Source organism: Lacerta agilis, chromosome 10 (assembly GCF_009819535.1).
Source record: "Lacerta agilis isolate rLacAgi1 chromosome 10, rLacAgi1.pri, whole genome shotgun sequence".
Classification (NCBI taxonomy): domain Eukaryota; kingdom Metazoa; phylum Chordata; class Lepidosauria; order Squamata; family Lacertidae; genus Lacerta; species Lacerta agilis.
Window position 1 is genome coordinate 63,698,028 of NC_046321.1, and position 22,517 is coordinate 63,720,544.

At 42.4% G+C, this 22,517-nt stretch overlaps 1 protein-coding gene across 10 annotated transcripts in view; it reads left to right on the plus strand.

Moving 5' to 3' along the window:
* Nucleotides 1-22,517, plus strand: part of ATXN7L1 (ataxin 7 like 1) — a 91,781-nt gene that overhangs the window by 54,890 nt on the left and 14,374 nt on the right. For 6 of the 10 annotated variants that reach the window (XM_033161417.1, XM_033161420.1, XM_033161419.1 and 3 more), the window contains 2 exons: nucleotides 15,158-15,380; nucleotides 19,457-19,734. In XM_033161417.1, the coding sequence (XP_033017308.1) occupies nucleotides 15,158-15,380; nucleotides 19,457-19,734 (501 nt within the window). Of the gene's footprint in view, nucleotides 1-857; nucleotides 883-10,901; nucleotides 11,100-15,157; nucleotides 15,381-17,547; nucleotides 17,797-19,456; nucleotides 19,735-22,517 lie in introns of those variants that run through there. The other 4 variants (XM_033161425.1, XM_033161424.1, XM_033161426.1 and 1 more) reach the window with 4 other exon arrangements.

Here is a 22,517-nt window from a genome sequence, read left to right on the forward strand (position 1 = left end):
TTTGTTGTGGACTGATCTGTGATTCAGCAACAGAACCACCAGATCAGAGGGCTCAGCGGATATGCTACCAGAGAGTGTGGGAATGTTCAGGGAGGCAGGAGAGGATATATTGTTAAATTATATCCTTCCCAACTTGTGTTAACAAGTTCTACAATTTAGCAGAGTAAGATTCCCCTTTTAAAACTTGTACAGCGGTTAACGTCTTTGCCAGGCTTGTATAAGCCTCGAAAATAAGTTTCCTTGGTAATTCCCCTTTATTCCCTCATAAAAAGATAGACACGACACAGAAGGATCCCAGAAGGCAGACTTAGGTTACAAAATATATACTCCTGGAATCTATCCCATAGGGAGATAGTTCCTTTGTCCTCTCTTGGCTGGGAGCCAAGAGAGCATCTCAGGCTAAGAAGATGTTGCTTCTTCAAAGAATGGAGTCAGAGAGAGAGATGTCTGCCTCCCCTGAGGTATTTTGTTACCTGCACAGGTGAGGCCACGCCCACCTCTGGTCACATGCAGAGGAAGTCTGTCCCAGCCCAGGAGAAAACAAGAAGTTCTGACAGGCCGGTCCAGACATCCCCTTTTTATGTCCACTCTAGGAATGTTGTATTTGACTGCTCTGTGTTTCACATCCCGCAGAGAGTTCTGGTGGAGTAAAAGGGCTGGAACAAAGAGTGAAGCCCCCCAACTCCAGTCATGCTTTCCCCTGCCCACCACCACTGGAATTGGAGCAGCCTCACAACTGCCACTCCACTCAGGAGCGTTACCTAGGGTTTCCATATTTCAAAAAGTGAAAATCTGGACAGAAAAGTTGTTGATGCCCCCATTCATGGACCACATAACAGTAAACTAAGGCCCAGTCCTAATAGGCACCCCACACTTTCAGAGGTAGATGTTAAATCTGCTAGCTGCTCTCCTCCCCTTGGCTCTCACGCAGGGGGAACTCCACCAAACCAGATTTCTCCTCAGCTAGGCTCTCACCCTGGCTGAGGCTCGCAGACCTGTCTCACACAGTGCCAGGCCTACACTTCTATACCCTGACTGACAGAGCATCTCCCCAAAGGGGGTGTTCAAAAGTGGAGAATCCCTTGCGTGTTGTCCCCTTCGGGGCCGAACCCTAGATCACAGCTGCACCCCAGCTGCATTCGCTCAGCCAGCAGTTAAAACACTCACCCCCACTGCAAACAGTGCGAACGCTGCAACCAGATGATACACAGGCCAAGCAGCTGTTGCAGCGCAAACACACTTGATGGCTAGGAGAGAAGACCAGGCAAGGACCAGGCTTTCTCTGTGGGTCTGCTCTCCAAGAATGATTTATGGTTGCAACATTTGGGGGCTTTTTAGTTTAGAGAAAAGGTGAGGAGAGGAGTCATGATAGAGATGCCTAAAATTATTCTTGGCTTGGAGAAAACTTTTCTCCGTCTCCTAAAACACCAGAACTCAGGGGCATCCAGTGAACCTGCATGTTGGAAGATTCGGGACAGACGAAAGAAAGCCCTTCTTTGCACAGTGCATACCGTATTTTTCGGTCCATAAGGCGCTCCGGACCACAAGACACACTTGTTTTTTAAAGGGGAAAAACCAGGAAAAAATATTTTCCTGGTTTTCCTCCTCTAAAAAACACGGAGGGGGGCACTGGAGGGGAAGCTCCTTCTCCCTTCACAGCGGCTCATGCCCGCTGTGGGGGGAGGCAGCGGAGATGTTGCTGGATCGTGCTAGCAGCTCCGCTCGCCGAAAGAAGCTTCTTTCGGTGAATGGAGGTGCTGGCATGATCCAGCAACATCGCCGCTGCCTCCCCCCACCTCCCGCCAAACGCGGCAGGGGATGGGGGGAGGCAGTGGGAGCGAAGCCTTCGCTCCATAAGACGCACAGGGATTTTCCCTTCCTTTTTAGGAGGGAAAAAGTGTGTCTTATGGAGCGTAAAATACGGTAGTTGAACTATGGAATTCGCTTTCATGAGATGTTGCAATGGCCACCAACTAGGACGGCCCATTTAATGGAGAATAAGGCTAGCCATAGCTGAAAACCTTAATGGCTGTGCTTTGTTTTCATTGTTGGAGGCAGTGTGCTTCTGAATACCAGCTGCTGGGAACCACAGGAGGAGAGAGAGTTGTTGCCCTCAGGTCCTGCTTGCAGGCTTCCTTAGGCCACCGTGAGAACAGGATGCTGGAGTGGATGGGTCTGATCCAGCAGACTCTTCTTACATTCTTAATCTCGCTCATCCCTTTGGCATGGCAAGAAGGGAGACAGGTTCTGTGGAGTGAGCTTAGTTTCTGGACATGGAGCTACAGGCAAAAGTCAAATGCTTCTGTACTTCCAAGCTACAGGGGTTAGTGAGAGGCTTCCTCCTGCACCTTGCATTTTTTCCCTTCAGTTTGAAGGGCACAAAAGCAGAGCAGATCAATGTACCTGTGAGCTGAAGGGGTAAAGTTGGATGTGCATTGCCTTGCTCTGCACACATGGTACATGCCGCCTCTCCTTCCTGTCCACAAGGTTGAAGCTAGAAAGAGGAGCAGATTTCCCCATGAGCATGCTGTGTGTTCGACACTTGGGATAAAGAGGGTCCCAGCTGCAATTAATTTTTTGTCTGGCCAGGAAAGACAGTCACATTCTGTTGATTGCTGCCACTAATTAACACGGGGTACAACCTACAGACATGAGGGATTATCCCTGTGTAGCCACCATTGAAACAAATATTTTATGCCCATGGATCAGAATTGCCTGTTACCCACTCTGCTGTCTCTTCAATGGCCAAGTTTGGATTACTTTCTTACTAGGCAGAAACTATTCAACATTTGCAAAGGGGAGTATGTAGAACTCATTGCACATGGGTCCAGATGTTGCAGTCAGTATGCTACATGCAACCTGGGAATCTATGAAGTAGGAAGAGTTGACACAGTCCTGTCCTCTTCCCCCCCACTGTTCATAGCATGAGGACTGTGTGAACTGGGCCATAATCAGCCTTCCCTTGCTTTATACCTGGGCTGCCTCTGTTCCTTGAAATGTCAGGGACTGTTCCCTATGCTAGCTCCCACCAGTCCACATCGCAAGGGGCAATGAATACAGGACTGATATAGACCTGCCAGTCTATGGCTGTATGCACCTATTATTATTATTATTATTATTATTATTATTTAAATTTTTATACCGCCCTATACCCAGAGGTCTCAGGGCAGTTCACAGAACAAAATCAAAATATAACACCACAAAATATATAATCAAAATAGAAACAACAACCTAATAACCCCCCATAAAAACCCCACTTTTTAAAAGGGCATAGGATTTGTCAGTGAAATCAACCAAAGGCCTGCTTAAAAAGGAATGTTTTTTCCTGGTGCCTAAAGGTGTATAGTTAAGGTGCCAAGCGAACTTCCCTGGGGAGAGCATTCCACAGATGTGGAACCACTGCAGAGAAGGCCCGTTTTCATATTGCCACCTTCCAAACCTCTCAAGGAGGCACGAAGAAGAGTTTCAGAAGTTAATCTCAGGGTTCATATGGAAAGAGGCAGTCCTTGAGGTATAGCAGCCATTTAAGGCTTTATACGTCAAAACCGGTACTTTGAATTGGGCCTGGAAACTAATTGGTAGCCAGTGCAGTCGGACCAGGATCAGTGTAATATGCTCAAACCGTCTTGTTCCAGTGAGCAACCTGGCCGCCATAGCTGTCAAGTTTCGGATTTGAAAATAAGGGATCAGCACCCTCACCTGTCCCAGGGACAGTCCACGCCGCGGTAATCCCCCCCCCCCCCCCGAGGCTACAAATTAATTTGCGCCAGGAAAGAGAAATCAGGAAAGAGAAATCAGGGCAGAGAAAAGAAAGCACTTATTCACGCAGCACACGGTTAACCTCTGGAACTCCCTGCCACAGGGAGCAGCGATGGCCACCAACTTGGATGGCTTTAGAAAAGGATTAGGCAAATTCATGCAGGAGGAGAGGACACTGAAACCAGGTCCCATTTGTAAAAGAATAAAAACAAAACGATAATAACCTCAATGAACAATTGTGTGCCATCCCAAAGCTTGCCTCCTGCATTTACCAAAAGAAGTTTAATTTCCTCCCCAATCCGATATAGAAATTAAGAAAAGTTAAGGGAGCAGCATCTCTTAGAGGTGACATAGGTGTTCCAGAGAGGAATTCAATTGCCCACTCAGCCACGAAAATCCCTGGAAGGCTGTTGGACAGTCACTATCTCTCAGCCTACCGTACCTCAAAATAGTGTTGTATGGATAAAAGGGGGTGCATGAGAACCATGCTTTTGAACTCCTGAACAACAACAAAATATGGCTCTGAGGTTGCAAAAGCAACTTAAAAAACCCAAACCAGAAGTTTGTTTGTTACAACAAATGAGGAGGAGCAGGAGTAAGACTGGGCAGGGAGGAAAGGCAGAGAGAGTATGAAAAGTTTTGAGAGAGCAGAGCGAGAGAGAGATCGATGGTGGGGGAGATGTTTAAGAGAGGAGAGACGAAAAAAGAAACTTTTTTTAAAAATCGGCACTGATTGAGGGAGGACCTCCATGGTCTTTCCAGCGCTCCCCCCCCCTCTGCACACCCTTGCTTTTCTTTTGAAAGGCGTTCCAAATGATTGGAAAGTAATCACCATGTCAGTTTCACCTTTTCTCATGCAAAGTGAGTGTCGCAGGGAAGGCTCCTGGGGGAAGGAGGGAGGGGGAACGAGTGAGCGAGCGAGCAAAAAGTGTGGAGAGGTGGGATCGTTCGAGGCACAAATCGGAGAGAGACTGGAGGGAGAGGAGCTTAAAATCCCTTAAAATCTGGAATTTTAAGGGATTTCAGCAAACCGGGAGAGCAGCGGGAAACAGTTTGGAATAACGGGGTTTCCTGCGAAAAACGGGAGACTTGACAGCTATGCTGGCCGCTGAATTCTGCACTAGCTGAAGTTTCCAAACCGTCTTCAGAGGCAGCCCTACATATAACGCATTTCTAGCGTTAACACATTTCAAGCATCCACGCACACACCCAAATAGTTCTGGGAGCTGTAGATTGCTAAGGGTTCTGTAAGCTAGCTCTGTTAACTACATACAGTAAGCCCGCAACTTATGCAGGGGTTATATCCAGGGGATCTCACTAAAAGCCCAAATTGTGTATTGTCAAAACCCATTGGGTTCAATGGCGGGTGGGACGGCCAAAGTAATCTTCCCCTGAACCCTGCCCCCCTTTCCCCCCTTCTTATTTTTTATTTTTGCCACTTGTTGTAAAGCTGAATGCACACGAGTTCAGTGTGCATAAATTGTGGGTTCACCATATGTTTTGAATGTGTGGTGTGCTTGTGGCAGAAGTTGAATTCCACAAACTTCCTGAAGAAAGTTAACCTGCTGTTTGCAGTTCTTGCTTAAGCAAGTGTGTTCTGCACTTCATCACAAAAGCAGCAGCAGACCAGGACTGTGGGAAGTTCCTGCCTTAAAGCAGCCTTACTCAGCAGACCATTCCCTTTTCAAATTAGCGAGATTTGCTTTCAATCCACATACTTAGGTTCTGGTATAAAATTATGTTGATCCACCCTGCCGAAAAGAGTTTTGCATTAGAATGAACATGTGGCAACTGTAAACAAATAAGATTTCCACCTTGAATCTCTCTTCCCCCCCCCCAAACTGGCACCACAAATTGGTGTTCAAGCCGTATGAAAAAGTAGCTTGATGCAAGTGAATGGGCACAGCAAAATACTCAATTTAAATATTGGAAACAAATTAGAAAATTCTTTTCAGTAGCACCTTAGAGACCAACTGTGTTTGTTCTTGGTATGAGCTTTCGTGTGCAGTTGGTCTCCAAGGTGCTACTGAAAAGAATTTTCTAATTTGTTTCGACTATGGCAGACCAACACGGCTACCTACCTGTAACTTAAATATTGGAGTTCATACCAGCCACACGTGCAGCTTTCTTATTGTCGTGCTATATGCATTGCCTCCTCTTTAATAATGCAGAGTTGAGCTATTTGGAGATAAACCTCATTTTAAAGTATTGGCTGTGAGTGTCAACCCTGTTTATTTTCAGCATCTGAAAGCTTCCTACACATTTACGCACTTGTTAGGACCACTTCCTTGGCTGCTTTAAATAACAGCTACCTCTTGCGTAAAAGCCGAAGGCACCGTAGGCCACAACACTGACTGGTCTTATTGACAAAGAACTGGGGCTTGTCTTACAGTGTGAAATAAAGCTGGTCTAACATGTGACATTGTGGCCCCTTTGAAATGAATATTATCCTTTAAAACTGTGTTTAATCCCTATTTCTCTGTCTAGAATATGGATCATAACGTTCCCGGTTGTGAAACATAGTAGGTGTGTGTCATCAGGAAAAAAAAACCCTCTTATTGTAATTCTCACAGTACAGTAAACTGCCACAATATTTTGTGACTTGCTGTCTCGTCAAGAGGTCTAGGAATGAGGTGTAGATAAGAGTTAGATTTATTTATTTATTTTAGAATGGGATAAGAAATTCAAAACACACAATGTTAAGGTGCTTCTTCAAACCATAGGCCATATAGGTGTGGCTGTAAATCTCTTACAGGTGTTTGCTTGCTATTATGTTGTGGCTGAATCTTTCATCAGCCGCCTTGGGATGATGCTGGTGTCCAGCATGGGATGTCTTCCTTTCACGCCTTTCAGTTATTTTTCTTTCCTTTTAAGAAAGTTGTATAGCGGGCTAGAGATATGAGGGAAGTGGTGAGGCTGGGGGAAGTCTTTCCAAATATGTGTGCCTGCAAGACAGTGTGCGGATTGAAATTATTCACACCATAGCTGAGGAACTCTGACTACTGTTACATTCAATTTTGTATTTTTGCACGGCCTGTGGGTTTATTCAGGAATTTCAGCACAGGAACAGGAGGAAAAGGCTGTTTAATTTCCCGATGTGCCAATAACTTAATTTAGTTCCCCCCCCCCCCCGTCGTTTGAAAAGCGTTCTATTGGAGCACTCAGATTTTCATAGCTTCTCAGCTGCTTGCATATACATAGCCAGCAGAGGGAGCTCATATCATTACATATTTGGCCTTGCAACTATTGGCCTCTTCCGGGACCTGAAGGAGACTTTAACAGTAGAAAGCTGCAGCCAAATGCTTTCATTTCTGCAGGTGTAATTCTTGTCATCTCACTTGGAAGTTTAGCCCACAAATTAACTGGTGTCCTTGAACACTTTTAAAATTAGATTCAAATTTTAACCTGCACTGTTGCCTTTCTGGGTTCACAAACACTGCTTTAAACAAGGGGGGGGGGGCAGCAAGTAGCCGAGAAAATGAGAGCAAACTTTCCGGAACTGTATGAATCTCGTCCAACAGTGTTGCTCAGTAAGGTGTAGAAACAGATTTCAGCTTTCCTCTCTCCCCTCCTTGCCCCCTCCCTAAACTGAATAAGATTTTAAGCAGATTTATCTCCTAGCATGTCATACAAAAATACACCCAATAATAGATCCATTGTTCCACGCTTGATAATCACCTGATGGTTTCCCAAGAGGAGCAATGTCTATTTAATTTATTATTAGTTGTTATTCAAGGGTTTGTTTTTTTCTGTTACAAGAGTGACTGCTGCAGGCTGGCGTTCTCCTTCCGCCTGGAATTACTTTAATATTCTGTTGAGCCCTGTTTATTTTCTTTTACCAAATTAGAGATAAGCACAGGCTGTCCTTCTGTAGTTAGTTGGCAGTGCCCACTTGTGAGGTGCAACCGGAGTTTCATCGGCGAGGAGTGACAAATACGGTCAGGGGAGTTCTGGGCTGATTTGATTTCTTGTTTGTGCGCAGGCTGCACACAGTTGTCTGGAGAAAGCTGAGTAAGGGACTGTATATTACCTTGGCAGGTGGTGTTCCTTTGCCATGTCTGCTGACTAATGTAGGTGATGTGATGGGGAGAATATGTGGGAGAAGTTGGTGCTTAAACCCTTTCCCTGCTTGCTGCTCCCCCTCCATACAAACTCCTCCTTTCCAAGCTTTTCCTCCTAGCTATGCTAGCGGGTGGCGCTGTGGTCTAAACCACAGAGCCTAGGGCTTGCCGATCGGAAGGTCAGCGGTTCGAATCCCCGTGACGGGGTGAGCTCCCATTGCTTGGTCCCTGCTCCTGCCCACCTAGCAGTTCGAAAGCACGTCAAAAGTGCAAGTAGATAAATAGGTACTGGTCCGGCGGGAAGGTAAACGGCGTTTCCGTGCGCTGCTCTGGTTCGCCAGAAAGCGGCTTAGTCATGCTGGCTACATGACCCGGAAACTGTACACCGGCTCCCTCGGCCAGTAATGCGAGATGAGTGCTGCAACCCCAGAGTCGGACACGACTGGATCAAATGGTCAGGGGTCCCTTTACCTTTACCTTTTATGCTTAATCCATACTTTTTGAAGGTGATCTGGAGCAGAGTGGCTCATCTTTTTTGGAACAACTTGGAAACCGTGAGCCACGTGCTGCCTTGTTGTGCATGCATGCAGCGCGGGGGAGGGGGGAGCAAGGCCAGAATTTGACACACACACCCCAGTCCTTGCACTGCTTTCCCAAAGCCAGCTAAGCAAAGTGTCAGTCTTTGAAAAGGAGACTCGAGGCTCTGGCAGGGTCCTAGGCTCTCTCACCTCCTTCCCAAAGCTAGGAAAGCACCAGCTAGGCTTTGAGAAGGAGGGTGATTTCAGTGGGTCTGTTCTGCGTATGATTTTGTCAGATGCCACCCCTTAATTTTAACCCTTCAGTCTCAAGCCATTTCTGTAGATTCCATTGCAAAGCAAGCTACAAGGAGCAGCTCCTGTCGCCGCCACATGTTGAGAACTTTTGCTTCTCTTGAAAGCAGTACTGCAACTTACTTTGAGGGCGGGTGGGGATAAAGTTGCTTTTCACATTCTTACGCTTTTTGTTAAAAGTAGCCGCTAAGTTTCAATTGGAGCTTTGGCAAAATATTTAGGGGAAAGGTATGTGGGAGGTAGAAATTCATCAAGTGGGAATGAAGGGGAAGGTTGCCTGTATTCAGCCGACAGACTCTGCTTCTACTAATTGCCTGTTGAAGTGGGGAATCAAACTGTGGTTTGTGAAGCTCCATGCATGCAAACTGGGAAAACTTCAAGAGCAGACCAGTGCAAGGAGAGGAGTGGAGCCTAGCAAAAGAAATCACAGTGCACGTGCAGAAACATTTGAGCATGCTTTGGACTGTTGGGAACATGGCTTTACTTTCAGAGTTTGGGGTCACTCGTCTACTCCCCAACCCTAGATATGATCACTGTGGTCCAGTGGGTAATATATTGGACCTGGGTCTGGTAGCCAAATCTCCCAATTCCAGCTCAGGTGTACTCTCCCAAGCTCTTATAAATCCATAGAATTTTTTTTTAATGCACTGATGCTCCTAATGTTTGGTTTATGGAACTGTAGATATTGGGGAAAACGATAAAGCATACACTGTTAAAACACAACCAGGTTTTATTGGTATAAATTACGATAGTCACCATTTGTAATATATTGTTTTTTTTTTTTTAGAATGCATTATGATACTCCTCTGTTTACATAAAATGCACAAATGGATTGTTTGGCTGGATTTTGCCAAGTATTTGATTCTCTAGAGCAGGCATAGGCAACCTTCGGCTCTCCAGATGTTTTGGACTACATTTCCCATCATCCATGACCACTGGTCCTGTTAGCTAGGGATCATGGGAGTTGTAGGCCAAAACATCTGGAGAGCCGAAGGTTGCCTATGCCTGCTCTAGAGGAACCATATTTCAGTAGGTAGAGCACATGTTTTGCATGCAAAATATTATAGGTTAATTCGGTATAAATGAAACTTGGGTAATAAGGTGGGGGAAAACCTTTCCTTGAGACCTTGAAGAGCTGGTGCCATTCACAATAGTAGCAGGCGCAAGTAACTTGTGGCTCTACATGTGTTTTTGGACTCCCATCAGCCTCAGCCAACATGGCCATTGTTCAGGAATTATGGGAGTTGAAGTCCAGGAATATCTGGACCAATAATCTTACACCATATAAGACAGTTTCATATGTTTGTGCAGCAAATGAAATAGTTGTTATGAGTTTGCCTCCTCAGTTTGCCAGAGAACTTCAGGGCTGGGGGGGGGGCATATATATGTGACCCCCAGTCCTTCCCAATTCATTCAAAAGTGCCAGATCTTTTTGCGCTTCCCAATTAAAGAAAAAGCAGGTTGCCTTTTTTTGCACGCCGTTGCCAACACAGGTGCTTCTTTTCTCTGCTGCTAGTGCCTCTGGTTGCCGTTGGGTCAAGGCGGTTTGTCCTTTTAATGAGTGACGTTTTAATGTATTTTTAATCTCCTGTTGGAAGCCGCCCAGAGTGGCTGGGGAAACTCAGCCAGATGAGTGGGGTATAAGTAATAAATTATTATTATTATTATTATTATTATTATTATTATTATTATTATTATTTGGTTGCAGAACTCACCAAAATATGTAGCGCAGTGTTTCTCAAACTTGGGTTCCCTGCTGTTGTTGGACCACAACTCCCATCATCCTTAGCCAGCAGGACCAGTGGCCAGTGACGATGGGAGTTGTAGTCCAACAACAGCTGGTCACCCAGGCTTGAGAAATACTGATGCAGTGAATAAACTTTTGACAGTAGAAAAAGAAACAATTGCCTCTTGGCTAATTAAGATAGCTGTCTTCGTGTGAACCGAGTTGCTAGCCACATTGTACACAGACGGTACCTAATTATGTGGTACCTAATTGTGTGGTAGTCCTGAGTTGTGTTTTCAAAATGCAAAAGGCCATGGTAATTGGGGGGGGTGGGCGGTAAGTTTACTGCCATCCCTACTTAGTCGCCTTGAGATTTGCCACCAACAAAACTTTATTAATGTGCAGAGTATTTTCCTTTTACAATGCATGGCGGTTGACTTTCTCTTTTTTAAGCCGTTTAAAACGTTTTATTGTCTAACTGGTAGGGTGTGAAAACCTGGTTAGTGATGGTGTTTTGTGTCTGTAGTCAAAACAGTTGGCGGCTGCAAGTGTGCTGCTTACTGGAGCAGGTCGTCTGCCTCATTTCCAGCCTTTGCAGAATACTTAATCATATTGCTGTCATTCTCTGACAGTGTCCGTAACGTGAATCATTTCATGTTCCAGCAGTACAAGTTGTTTACAGTCGCCCTAGAATTGGATTAACTTGGCAGACTGGGCCTCGGTGTAAGTCCTTTTAGTTTACATTTCTTCTAGCAAGCTGTGTTGTATACTGTGTCTTCTTGCTGATTTCCCCCTCCCCAGCAGAAATGAGGAGTTTTTAGCTGTTTTGTGTCGGAAGACAATGTGTGTTACCAATACAGGAAAAGTGCAACTTGGTGGGTCTTTCAGCATTTGATTGTTTTCCAGTAATGTCACTGGAGTTAATAAGTTTCTTAAATTGTCTTTTTTTTATAAATCAAAAACACCAGTACCCTTCTTCGACCTGGCAGTATGTTTCCTTTGTCAGTTTACACGAAGAGCCAAAGCTAAACTCTGTGCCATTTCCTTTTCAACAGTGCAAATACAATTGGAGTGGATACAGTTTGAAGATGGTTTTCAGCCAAACTTGAAACTATGTTTATCCAACTCTCTCAGGTTATACATTTTTCTTTGGATATTTTCTACCACTCCTACAGCACTCTAATTTGTTAGCAGTCTTTCCCTCTCCCTTCCTTCCTTTGTGTTATTTAATTTATTGGACAACAGTGTGTGCTTAGACTTTGTCACAAGGAAAATGAAAGTGTTCAGAAAGGTGTTTATGGCGATTGGCTGTGAAGTAACTGCCTGTTATCCCTAATCTTCCCAATGACTCGAGTTATTTGGCTCATTACAAGAGTATGCTTTTTATGTATTAAAATATGCTTGGCATTTGGTTTAATGTTTAAACCTTTTAAACTGGAAGCATACGTCATATCAGTTACTAAGATAGCAACCTACAAAGTTGTTGACTTATGACAGGTATGCCTGTATGGTTTAACTTTCCATCGAGTACGAAATCAGTTTAATGAAAATTCCGAATGAAGTGTGTCAATCTATAGTATTGCGAAATTAACAGGGAAGTACAACATTGCAATAGCATATTAACACCATTGTAAATGAGTCCCTACCTTGCTCTCAGTCTCTGGTTTTCAATTTTGTAAGCTAACATTGATAAGTAGCTTTCTAGCTGGGTCAATGGTGGCCAGATTTTCCAGTTCTCACTGGGGATCTTGAGCTCTATCTCAGTAAGCCTGCCTGAGACAAGTAAATTTTTTGTTGCCTCTGTTCTTCTTTTGCTCCCAGTATTTTGTCTGCCCACAGAGTTATGTCCCCATATCCCGGCATTCTGTGAGCGCTTAAATGTTGGGGGGGGCGTGGTGACTTGCAGGGTTTCATATAACGCTATGCTGTATTTTCACGAGGCTCATATTTTTCAATGCAAAAAGTGCCCTTTCAGTAAGTTAAAAGAATCTGGCAAACTGCACACCTTCCCTTCAGTTAGTCCATGCATTTTTTTGCACCCTATTTGCAACATTTATTTGTTGAATTACTGCTGCTGTCTCGTTTTATTTTAACTCGAAAGGGCTTCTTCATGGCATAGTCCATGCCATTCAGGGATCATGCAATGAACACGACATCATAGCACTGCATAGTCCAAGTCTTACATTTTATAGAGAGATTTTTTTAAAAAAAAATGTTAGGTGTTTTAGAAAGACAGAATATCAGTGGAGGAATTCTAAGCTCTCTTATTATCCTAACTGTGAATGGAGAGAGGGAACTTATCCCATTGACTAGGCAGCAAGGCTGATACTATCAGATTTGCCATATTATGCTGGTGTTTTTTATTGCCCACCACTTTTGCATGGGAGAACTCTTGCCCTGATGCAGCTCTAGTTACCCATGCATGATTATTTGCAACAGAATGTTGTTGGCGGCGATAAAGATGCCACATTAATCAACCACAAATGATCTGATAGGGTGGAGGGAACACTGGCCTGATTGCTTTGGCTGTGGAGGCATATCTAAAGTGTAGTTAAAAAAAAAAAAAGCATTGAAAAGGGTCTCAGCAGGCCTTTTATGGGTGGTCCAGTAAGGAAGAATGCTTTAATCAGCAGAAATGGGGTTGGAATGGTCGAATTCTTAGCCCACCAAGTTCCTTTTATAGATTTTTCTTGAGTAACTCATTTCTACTCTTCTGTCGCTGACTTAGCATCCTGTGGCTGCGCAACTGAAATTTACTTCACTTCCTGCCCCTTTTGCATTTGTTGTTCCTAGGGCTTTTCATATGATTCTTTATTCTGAGACGATGATGATTTGTTTCACTCCAATCGGCGATTAATCTGTAAGGCTGGGGGAAAATATGAAAGCATATTAATAATTTGGAGTTCTTGGCTCTCACCTTTTTGTGTTTCCCCCCCCCTGAATAACTGACAACTGTAGCATATGGTGACTTGGGTAATCACAGAGTTCAAAATTCAATACAAATAAACAACCTTGGATAATAAACAGGAATGACAAAACTTTCTTCCGGCATATGCACAAGTTATTGGCTGAAGATTGTAGCATGAATAAACACAATCTGATATGCTGGATTTTGATAATGTAAAGGCATAATATTCTAGGCTTTGTTCTTCTCACACATTACTGTTTTCTTTTATCTTTTTTTCTAATGTTTGCAGCGTTACTTGTGGTACTTGGGTTGTGTTCTTTTTTTAAGAGCTCCAGTAAGCACTGAGCATTTCTGAGCGGTTGAGATCATGTTGCTACTAAAGATGGATTATCCAACTTCATAATCTATTGACATAAAGCTAATCCACACAGTTTTAACATTGGTGTATGTGAATTAAATGTATAACGAGGTATTGGCTTTTGCATGCATGAGACTGTACAGCCAGTGAGATCAGCTTAGACATTTGATATGTGCATGTGCTGAGGAATGGAAGAGAGTGCGTTCTTAAGAGAGGCCCTTGACTCTGACACATTGAGCCTCTTTCCCCTTGTATTGGTAAGACAGAATGTGACCTTTAAGGTCCATCATGGGCTTCTCACTTTAATTTTGCTGAAGGGTTGAAGAAGGAATTTATGTTGTCTTTCTTGCCCCTTTTTTAAAAAAAAAATTGATTGTGACTGTTAATATAAACAGTTAAATATTGATCAGTATAAACAGGCAGTTCATACAGATTGTGTATCTTCAGTGTGTATCTGAAGAAGTGTGCATGCACACAAAAGCTCATACCAATAACAAACTTAGTTGGTCTCTAAGGTGCTACTGAAATGAATTTTTTTACTTTGTTTCGCATACAGATTCAGTTCTTAGTTCAATTTCTTCCCCATTGCAAAGTTAGGACCTGGCATTTCCTAGAAATGTGGTAATTAATGGTCCCTAATGGGAACGAGTATGTGCAAACTGTTGCTGCAGATCAAATCATGAGCAAATGAAAAGGCTGAAATTTGAAGTTTTGCATATCATAGTACATCCTTTTGTGTTTGCTAACAGGCACAGGAAGTCAGGACAAAAAGTTTAGGACTGTTTCAAAGATTGTAACTGATCTGTGAGGCAGTTACTTTTAATTTCTGCTGCTCAAGCATGGGATCACATGATGACATATATGTACAGCAGCCATTTCCTTGGCGGTTCTCTTCTTACTTGAAAAATGTGCCATTAAGATCATGGGAATTGCCACCACATCTAAAATTATTTGCCCTAGTCCCAACATTTCTCTATTCTTAATTACAAGTCTACAAACAAGACTTTTTTTTGGGGGGGGGTGCTAGGAATTACTTCTGTGAGAGAAATGTAGGTTTGTTGTGTAATTATTCGGCCACCCTGTTAAGCTGAATAGCACAGAGTGAAGAGGTGTTGATATGTTTTGAGTACGCATAAGGATAATTCTATTTATTATCCATGCAGCTCGTATCTAGGCCGAAGATACCTGCAAACCAGCCCACTCATCAGTCATAAGAGTCCTACTTGGTTTCCATTTGGCTTTTCCAAGGACTGTATTTCAACAACAGCTCAGCAATAACCATTAGCATTGATTCATCAAGCACACAGTGTGGCACTGCACTCCATTACAATTTTGGCCATCTTTGTATTATAATACATATTATAATATAAATATTGTTTTAATAGCAAATCAGTTTTATGCAGAATGCTTTGGGCTTATGGTTTCTATACTGCTTGGGTTTCTTTCTTTTTTTCTTACCTAGCTGCTATTGTCTTGCCTATTCATTGTCTCTGCGTTTTCTCCTCCCTGCTTTAGAACGAAGACACGGTTCAATGTGTAAGCCTTCCCCATCTCCAGCTTCTCCACCCTGCAATTCCAGGGCATCATTTATACAGATGAAACCGAGATCCTGTATCAGCGGCCATAACCCTGTCAATAACAACTCAAAGCCATTCAAAACGCCCAAAGACAATCTAATTACCTCCACTAGCAAACAGCACATGGTCTTTTCTTCGAAAGTATCAAGGGATAAACCTTGGTAAGTTGCTGTTCTGGAAAACTGTTTGTTCTCCTCTTGCTTCTCAATATTTCTTATAAAACAGGCAAGGAAATTTAATATGTGGATGGATAATGGATCTATTCTAGCGTTGGAGTATTGTGTGTGTGTGTGTGTGTGTGTGTGTGTGTGTCCTAAATAGAAAATCACAAGATGGACATACTGTTTTTGTGGTGTACCACAAAATCACATAAAACAAATAATCAGATTATATCCACAAAACAAAGACATTGCAAATTAGTAGCTCAAATGAATTTATCAACATAGTTGAAATGTCCCTCAAAGAAAGTCTAAGTGAACAGGTCAGTTTTAAGCAGGTACCTCAATGCCAATGCTGCAGGTGCCTGCCTGTTGTTGGGCAAGTGCTGCCACACTTAAGGTAAAGCTAAGGGGACCCCTGACCATTAGGTCCAGTTGCGGATGACTCTGGGGTTGCGGCGCTCATCTCGCTTTATTGGCCAAGGGAGCCGGTGTACAGCTTCCGGGTCATGTGGCCAGCATGACTAAGCCGCTTCTGGTGAACCAGAGCAGCGCACGGAAACACCGTTTACCTTCTCGCCGGAGCGGTACCTATTTATCTACTTGCACTTTGACATGCTTTCGAACTGCTAGGTTGGCAGGAGCAGGAACCAAGCAACGGGAGCTCACCCCGTTGCGGGGATTCGAACCACTGACCTGATCGGCAAGCCCTAGGCTCTGTGGTTTAACCCACAGCGCCACCCGCTGGCATCAAACTGTCAATTATTTCGTTTATCGTTATATTTGTGCTGTCATTCTGGACTATAACCAGCCCTGCAGCCCTGCTGCTGCAACAGATTTCCATGCATGCGACGGAACGTCATCTTCAAAAATTAAGGCTGCCACCCTCTGTGCTCGTATGTGGAACTGAGCCCCTCTGAACTCACTGGGACTTCCTTCTGCATAACGTGCTTTAGGATCACACTGTGTAAATGTGGACTTCCATTTTCAGTGAACCATTTCTTAAGTGTGATTGGCTGCAGATTTTGAAATCCCCCATTAAATGAGGACCTGTTTTTTCAGCACTTTGGGGCTGCTTTTTAGTAGCACTTTATGCCAAAAGAGTTAAAACATGCTTTGAATACTAGTGTCTCTGCACATGTACAGATGGAAGTCTCTCTTGCAAAACAAACCTTAGGCATTGCTAAATCACTGTCAGGAACTCTAACAGGGCCTCCACTTCCTGAGATCTGGAAAACTAAGACTTCAACGAGGAAGTCAAATACACTATATCATTTTTTACAGCTGTGGTGACCCTATTCATCATGTCCCCTTTGTCCTGGATTCCTGTGGCAGCCTTCAGTATATAGAACCTCCCTTAATTTATAGTGGGAATCTAGAACAGCCTCTAACCCTAGAGCAGCATATTGCCATATCTTGCTCTGGCTTTCTCTAGAAAAAAACTTTTTTTTTGTCAATATTGCATTTGATATTTCTGTTCTGGAAACATCTGAAGAAGAGCAACCCCAGGCCTTTGTGTGGGCTGTTGTATCTTTACTGCACTTTTTAATACTTTGACAAGGCCCATTTCTGAACAGTTTTCTTTCCTTAAGGGACAAAAGTTGAATGCATCATAATTGTAGCATATAGAGTAGAAAGGACGAGTCCTTTGTCTGTGAGAATTAGATTAGATATGCACTAGTTCAGACCCTCCAAGTGTCTCTATTTTCCAGGGACGTCCCTGGTTTACAGAAGCCGTCCCGATTTCTGATTGGATCCCAGAATGTCCCGCTTTTCCTTAGGACATCCCTACTTTCCTTAGAGAAATGTTGGAGGGTATGGTTTGCCAGAAGCGTCTTAGTCATGCTGCCCACATGACCCGGAAGCTGTACGCCAGCTCCCTCGGCCAGTAAAGCGAGATGAGCGCCGCAACCCCAGAGTCGTCCGTGACTGGACCTAACGGTCAGAAGTCCCTTTACCTTTACCTTACTTTGCTGATACAAGTTAGCTCTGCAAGTAACTCCATTATCATTTAATTCCAGCGCCCAGCAACGGATGCTAAAACACAACCAGAGCTGGTTTAACCGAGTTGATATGATAAAATAGGGCCTCATCATATGCAGTGATAGCCTGACAGCACTTCTGTTAAGTTTTCTGTGTTGGGCTCCTTTAAAATTCCGCAGATTGGAACACAGTGAATATTCTCCCATCATGTGACAACAGCAACAGCCCTCATTTCCAACTGTAGAGAAATTTAAAAACTGGTAAACACAGGACAGATGCTGCACGTAGAAAATCTTCCATGAATGAAAGAATAGCATATCGTGACATGGAGAAAGATAATATGGGTTGAAGGCAGAGGAGAGCATATTGATGCATGAGACAAGAGAGGCATGGAGCTTCATGCTATCGTTCTGCCTGTGACTACATCTCTATCTCTGTATTTATACTTTTGAAGTACTGAAAACAATAACAAAAAAAGGAATTGGTATTTTAAAGGGGGGGGAATTGAATGCCCTTTTCAAATTCTTAAAGCAACCAGGTTAAACATTTCTTACAGCAACCTAACTTTAATGTGAAATTTTACAAAAGGTACTGGCCAGAATTTTGATTGTGAAATATTTCTGACAGTCAAAGATCTTCTCAATGTACTGGTGATTCATGATGATTCAGGCTATTTTGACTTATGACACATTTACCACATATCATACGTGGATGTAAAATCTGTATTGGTTAAACTGTACACTGGGTTTTTAAATGTTTGTGTCTGTTTCATTGTATTTTCCCTTTTCACTGGGCAGTGTGCAAGGCAGTTAACATAAGTGTACTTAAAGCATATCTCTAAATAAAATACATTAAAATAATAATAATAATAATAATAATAATAATAATAATAATAATAATAATAATATCAGCAAGATAACTATAAAACAGAAAAGCCTTCTAGAAACCTTGGTTATAAAGTCTTTGAAATAAGTTTTAATTTGGCACTGAAATCAACACAGATTATTCACAATGCCAGTGTCTAATGCCATGGTTTTCCATTGGCTGGGCAGTAGGTTTCAATTCTGGCCTAACCAGTAAAGGCTGGGGCACCCAAAGAATGGCCTCCAATGAAGACCTCAAAAAAATGCCAGTTTCCTCTTTTCTTTTCTCTCCTGTATCAGCAACAATAGCACACATGCTGAATGTGTTTTTAGTGTTGTGTGTGAAAACTGCTTCTGAGTATGACAGAGATCAGAAAGTGAAATTAAGTATTGTAATAATATAATAAAGCAACAAGACTATAATGGAGCCAGGAGAACTTGAAGCTGAGTGCAATGGTCCTTCTTGCTTGCTTTGTATACTTCTGCCAGTTCCACTTCAAAATATGTATTTGTCACTACAGTGTCTGGAAACTTTTTTTAATTAATGAAACACTGAATCTGTTAATATTATATGATCAGTGTACATAGTCTCCTACAGAGTAAAGGTCTCTGTAGTCATAGGACTTACAATTTTGAGAGTCTGAATTTGTGCCCAGTACCACATTTTGCAACAGTTTAGAACTGAAGTACAGGTGCCGATCATTTCGCACAGGGCTTCCGCTCTGGTCCTCTATTTCGGGGTCCGTTAGATTTATTAAAAATGCTGTGACAAAATTTAAAAGCATGCCATTAAGATCTTTTAAGACTTCTTTTCTGTCTATCAAACACTTTAGTTTGGATGATAAATTTGAAAATGTTAATATTCTTTTGACTTCTTTTATTCCCTGTGATAGAGGCCTGCACCATACAGCCAGTAAGCCTTATAAATTTACACTATTTCAAGAGTAGGCATAATAATAATCAAAAAGAAAACATTTTTAAAAAACAAGTGCGCATATGTTTTCAAAAATATATCTATATTTCCCACCACTTATATTTTTGTGTTTAGAACAGGCCATTAAGAAAATAGTGTGCTCACATGTTAATAAACTGTATAACAAAATTTGCCGGTTTTAGGTTAATTCTAGGGTTAGTGGCTGTAATGTGAAACCAAGCATGGAAGGAAGTTGAGAGAATATATATGTCTCATGGTGCAGAAAACACATCTTGAAGACTTTTTCTTTGGCGTTTCAGTGTTCCTGTTCCTGTAGTCAGTCTAGAGAAAATTCCTAACCTAGTGAAGGCAGATGGTGCCAATGTTAAAATGAACTCTACAACCACTACCACCAGCTCCACCTCCTCGGCCTCTTCATCCACCACACCTGCTCCAATTAAATCTGCTTTGACATGTAAATCAGTGCCACCATCGCCAGAAAAGATTTTGAATGGCAAAGGCGTAATAGCTCCATCAATAGACAAGAAACACCAAAATGGCACTAAAAACAGTAACAAGTCTTACAAGAGAGTTTCAGGTAAGTAGCATTGTAGCATGACTTGATGAGATCCCATCATTTGTTGCCATTTATTTATTATATGCCGTAGCTATTACCGTGTTTCTCCTAAAAATAAGACATAGCCATAAAATAAGCCATAGCAGGATTTCTACGCATTTGCAAAATATAAGCCGTTTCCCGAAAATAATGCATACCCCGAAAATAAGCCATAGTGACGCGGCACCTCCCATTAAAACAGCCTGGAGAGGCGTGGCTATGCAGCGTACCGATGCGACGCGGTTAAAATAAGACATCCCCTGAAAATAAGCCATACTGTGTTTTGTTGAGGGGGGAAAAATATAAGACGGTGTCTTATTTTAGGAGAAACACGGTATTTACATAACGGTGATCTCTGCCCACGTGTCAAATCTGTTTATGCGTGAGTTGTTTAGTCAGTACTGAAGCACAACTTGCCTCACACTTTATATTGGTGTTCTGGCATTATTTCTTAATTTTGCAAAACGTAATACAACGTAGGAGAACTAAGGAACAAATTCTGTAAAAATCAAACAGGATTATCTCATAAAGGAGGCTGTTGGCTGCTCTTCCCGTCAGCGGTATTTAAATAAAATGGATTTGGATCTTAATATTGACTTGCCCCAGTGGAATGCGGGAACCTCTGGATCTAACCCAGTGTTCCCAAATTTGAAGAAGCAAAAAAAGCAATTGGTTTGCACAAATGAGAAATGCTACTACTTCCTCTCTCTTGGATAAAGGTAGGTGTCGTTGACTTGTCTCATCGGTCAGCATTTCCTTCATGTGAATATTCATGCCTTTGTTGTAACAAAGGGTTGCTGTAATGACACATAGATTTGCTCATTGCATTTCAGCTGGCAATCATGCACTGTATAAACTACTAACTGTTGACATATTACTGTACTCCTGAAAACTTAAGAAGTAAAGATCATTTCATGTATACTGATGATGACCAGAAGATAGAACGCCTTCTAATGCAGGAATGTTGCTTGTACAATTCCATTTGGTCCATGATATAGGAAAGAATATGGTTGTTAAAAATGTGTTTTGTTTGTTTTCATTGCTTAAAATCTGGACAATGCATAAAATTTGAAAAGTAAAGATAATCATTGCCTCTGGGCTCACAGCCGTGATAGATTTGAAAGATAAGGAATAGAGGATGGGAAAGGAGTAACCACGGGAGGCTTAGGAAACAATTATTTTCAACAGATTGCTTTTTTGTTTAAAGGAAGGAACATAAAGTGGGCCTCCGTAGGAAAGGGATAGATTTAAAAAGGAAGGTTAATGAGAGAATGGAGAATGTGGTGGAAGATAGAGAAATAGGAAAAGTGTAGCGGTCCAAAGGTATGAAGATGCTTGAAAGCAAGAAAGTTAGTGGTAAATCAAGACAAGAGAGACTGCAGTGAATGGGAAAGGGAGAATATTCAGATCAGTTCAAGTGAAGAAAGGAACTGAGAGTAGAACGAAGGTCAGAAATAGGAAGACCAGAAAATAGAATCTTACAGTGATGCAAGTCTAGAATTGAGAGTTATGTGAGCAAGAAAAATTAATGAGAATTAGGAAACACTTGAGGTGAGAAAGCAATGCTGAACAATCAAGTCATCTTTGTTCAAATGTTGGGGGATAAACGTACACAATGCCTGAGTAAAGTATTAGCGCTTAACATTATAGGAGGGAAACTACAAATTTGGAGAAATTTGTGTGTGCTGAAATACTAGCTCTTGTACGAAGGAAGTTATCCCTTTGGTTATCCAGCTGCTTCATGCTATTACGGATCTATGCATGTTGTTTCAAAGTTGCAGTGTGACTTTTCGCAATTGGACATGCCCAACTGGTAACTTCCTAATGAGAGATCAAATAAATGGGAAATGCACAAATATGGATGCTGTCTTTTTAGCAGACAATTCGGATTACTTCGTATATGTATAGTTTTCATTATCTCATTTTAGTGGTTTAGTTCAAAGGCAGCAACAGGTGCATTTGGCTCAAGACTGTGCGCCCTTGTCATTCATTCAGCACTGCGATGCTTCTATGAAACGAGTGAAAAGCTTTCCAGGAAGTGTTATTTTTCTCAAAGAATTGACTTTTAGCAGGGCAGGCCTGTGCAATAAAAGGACATTGAAAGATTGTATTTGAACATTAATGGTTATTTGGCACGTTATATAGAAATACTAAACAGTAATCGGTCTGATAGTATTTGAACGTACACATTCGTATTAGCATAGTTATAGATGTTTTAAGAAGAGGCGAACTTTCCCCCATAGCATTAGTCTAATAATAGCAGCTTCTTGTCCTCCTTATAGAAGAGTTATTGATTTCATTATGAGTTGCACAGTACTGTTGAGTCTTCACAGATCTGGCACTCATTTTTGGCCCCAACAGTCATGATTAGGGGAGGTCTCTTCTTAATTTTTTACCATGCATGTGTTTGTATGTTAGCGCCAACAGTGAGAGTCACCTTCTCTTAGCCTGACTTAGTTGTGGGTCCTGACCCACCAGTTGAAGTATGGCTGTAGGTCACTTGAAACAGGGGTATCTTACAGACTCAAATTTTAATAGGCAGACAGGAGGAGTACCCCCATTGGGGAACACTCATCTGAGAATACCTCTCCATGTGCTCTCAGTTTAAGTACACTTTATAACATCCTCTGCCCAGGAATGATAGTGAAGAGGCAATGTTGGTTTGATAGTAAAGGTTGCGAGTGGTATGCTATACGGAGTAAATGAATAGTATCCTCTTTCTCAGCATTGGCTGGTCCTCAATTGGAGTATGGTGTTCCGCACTA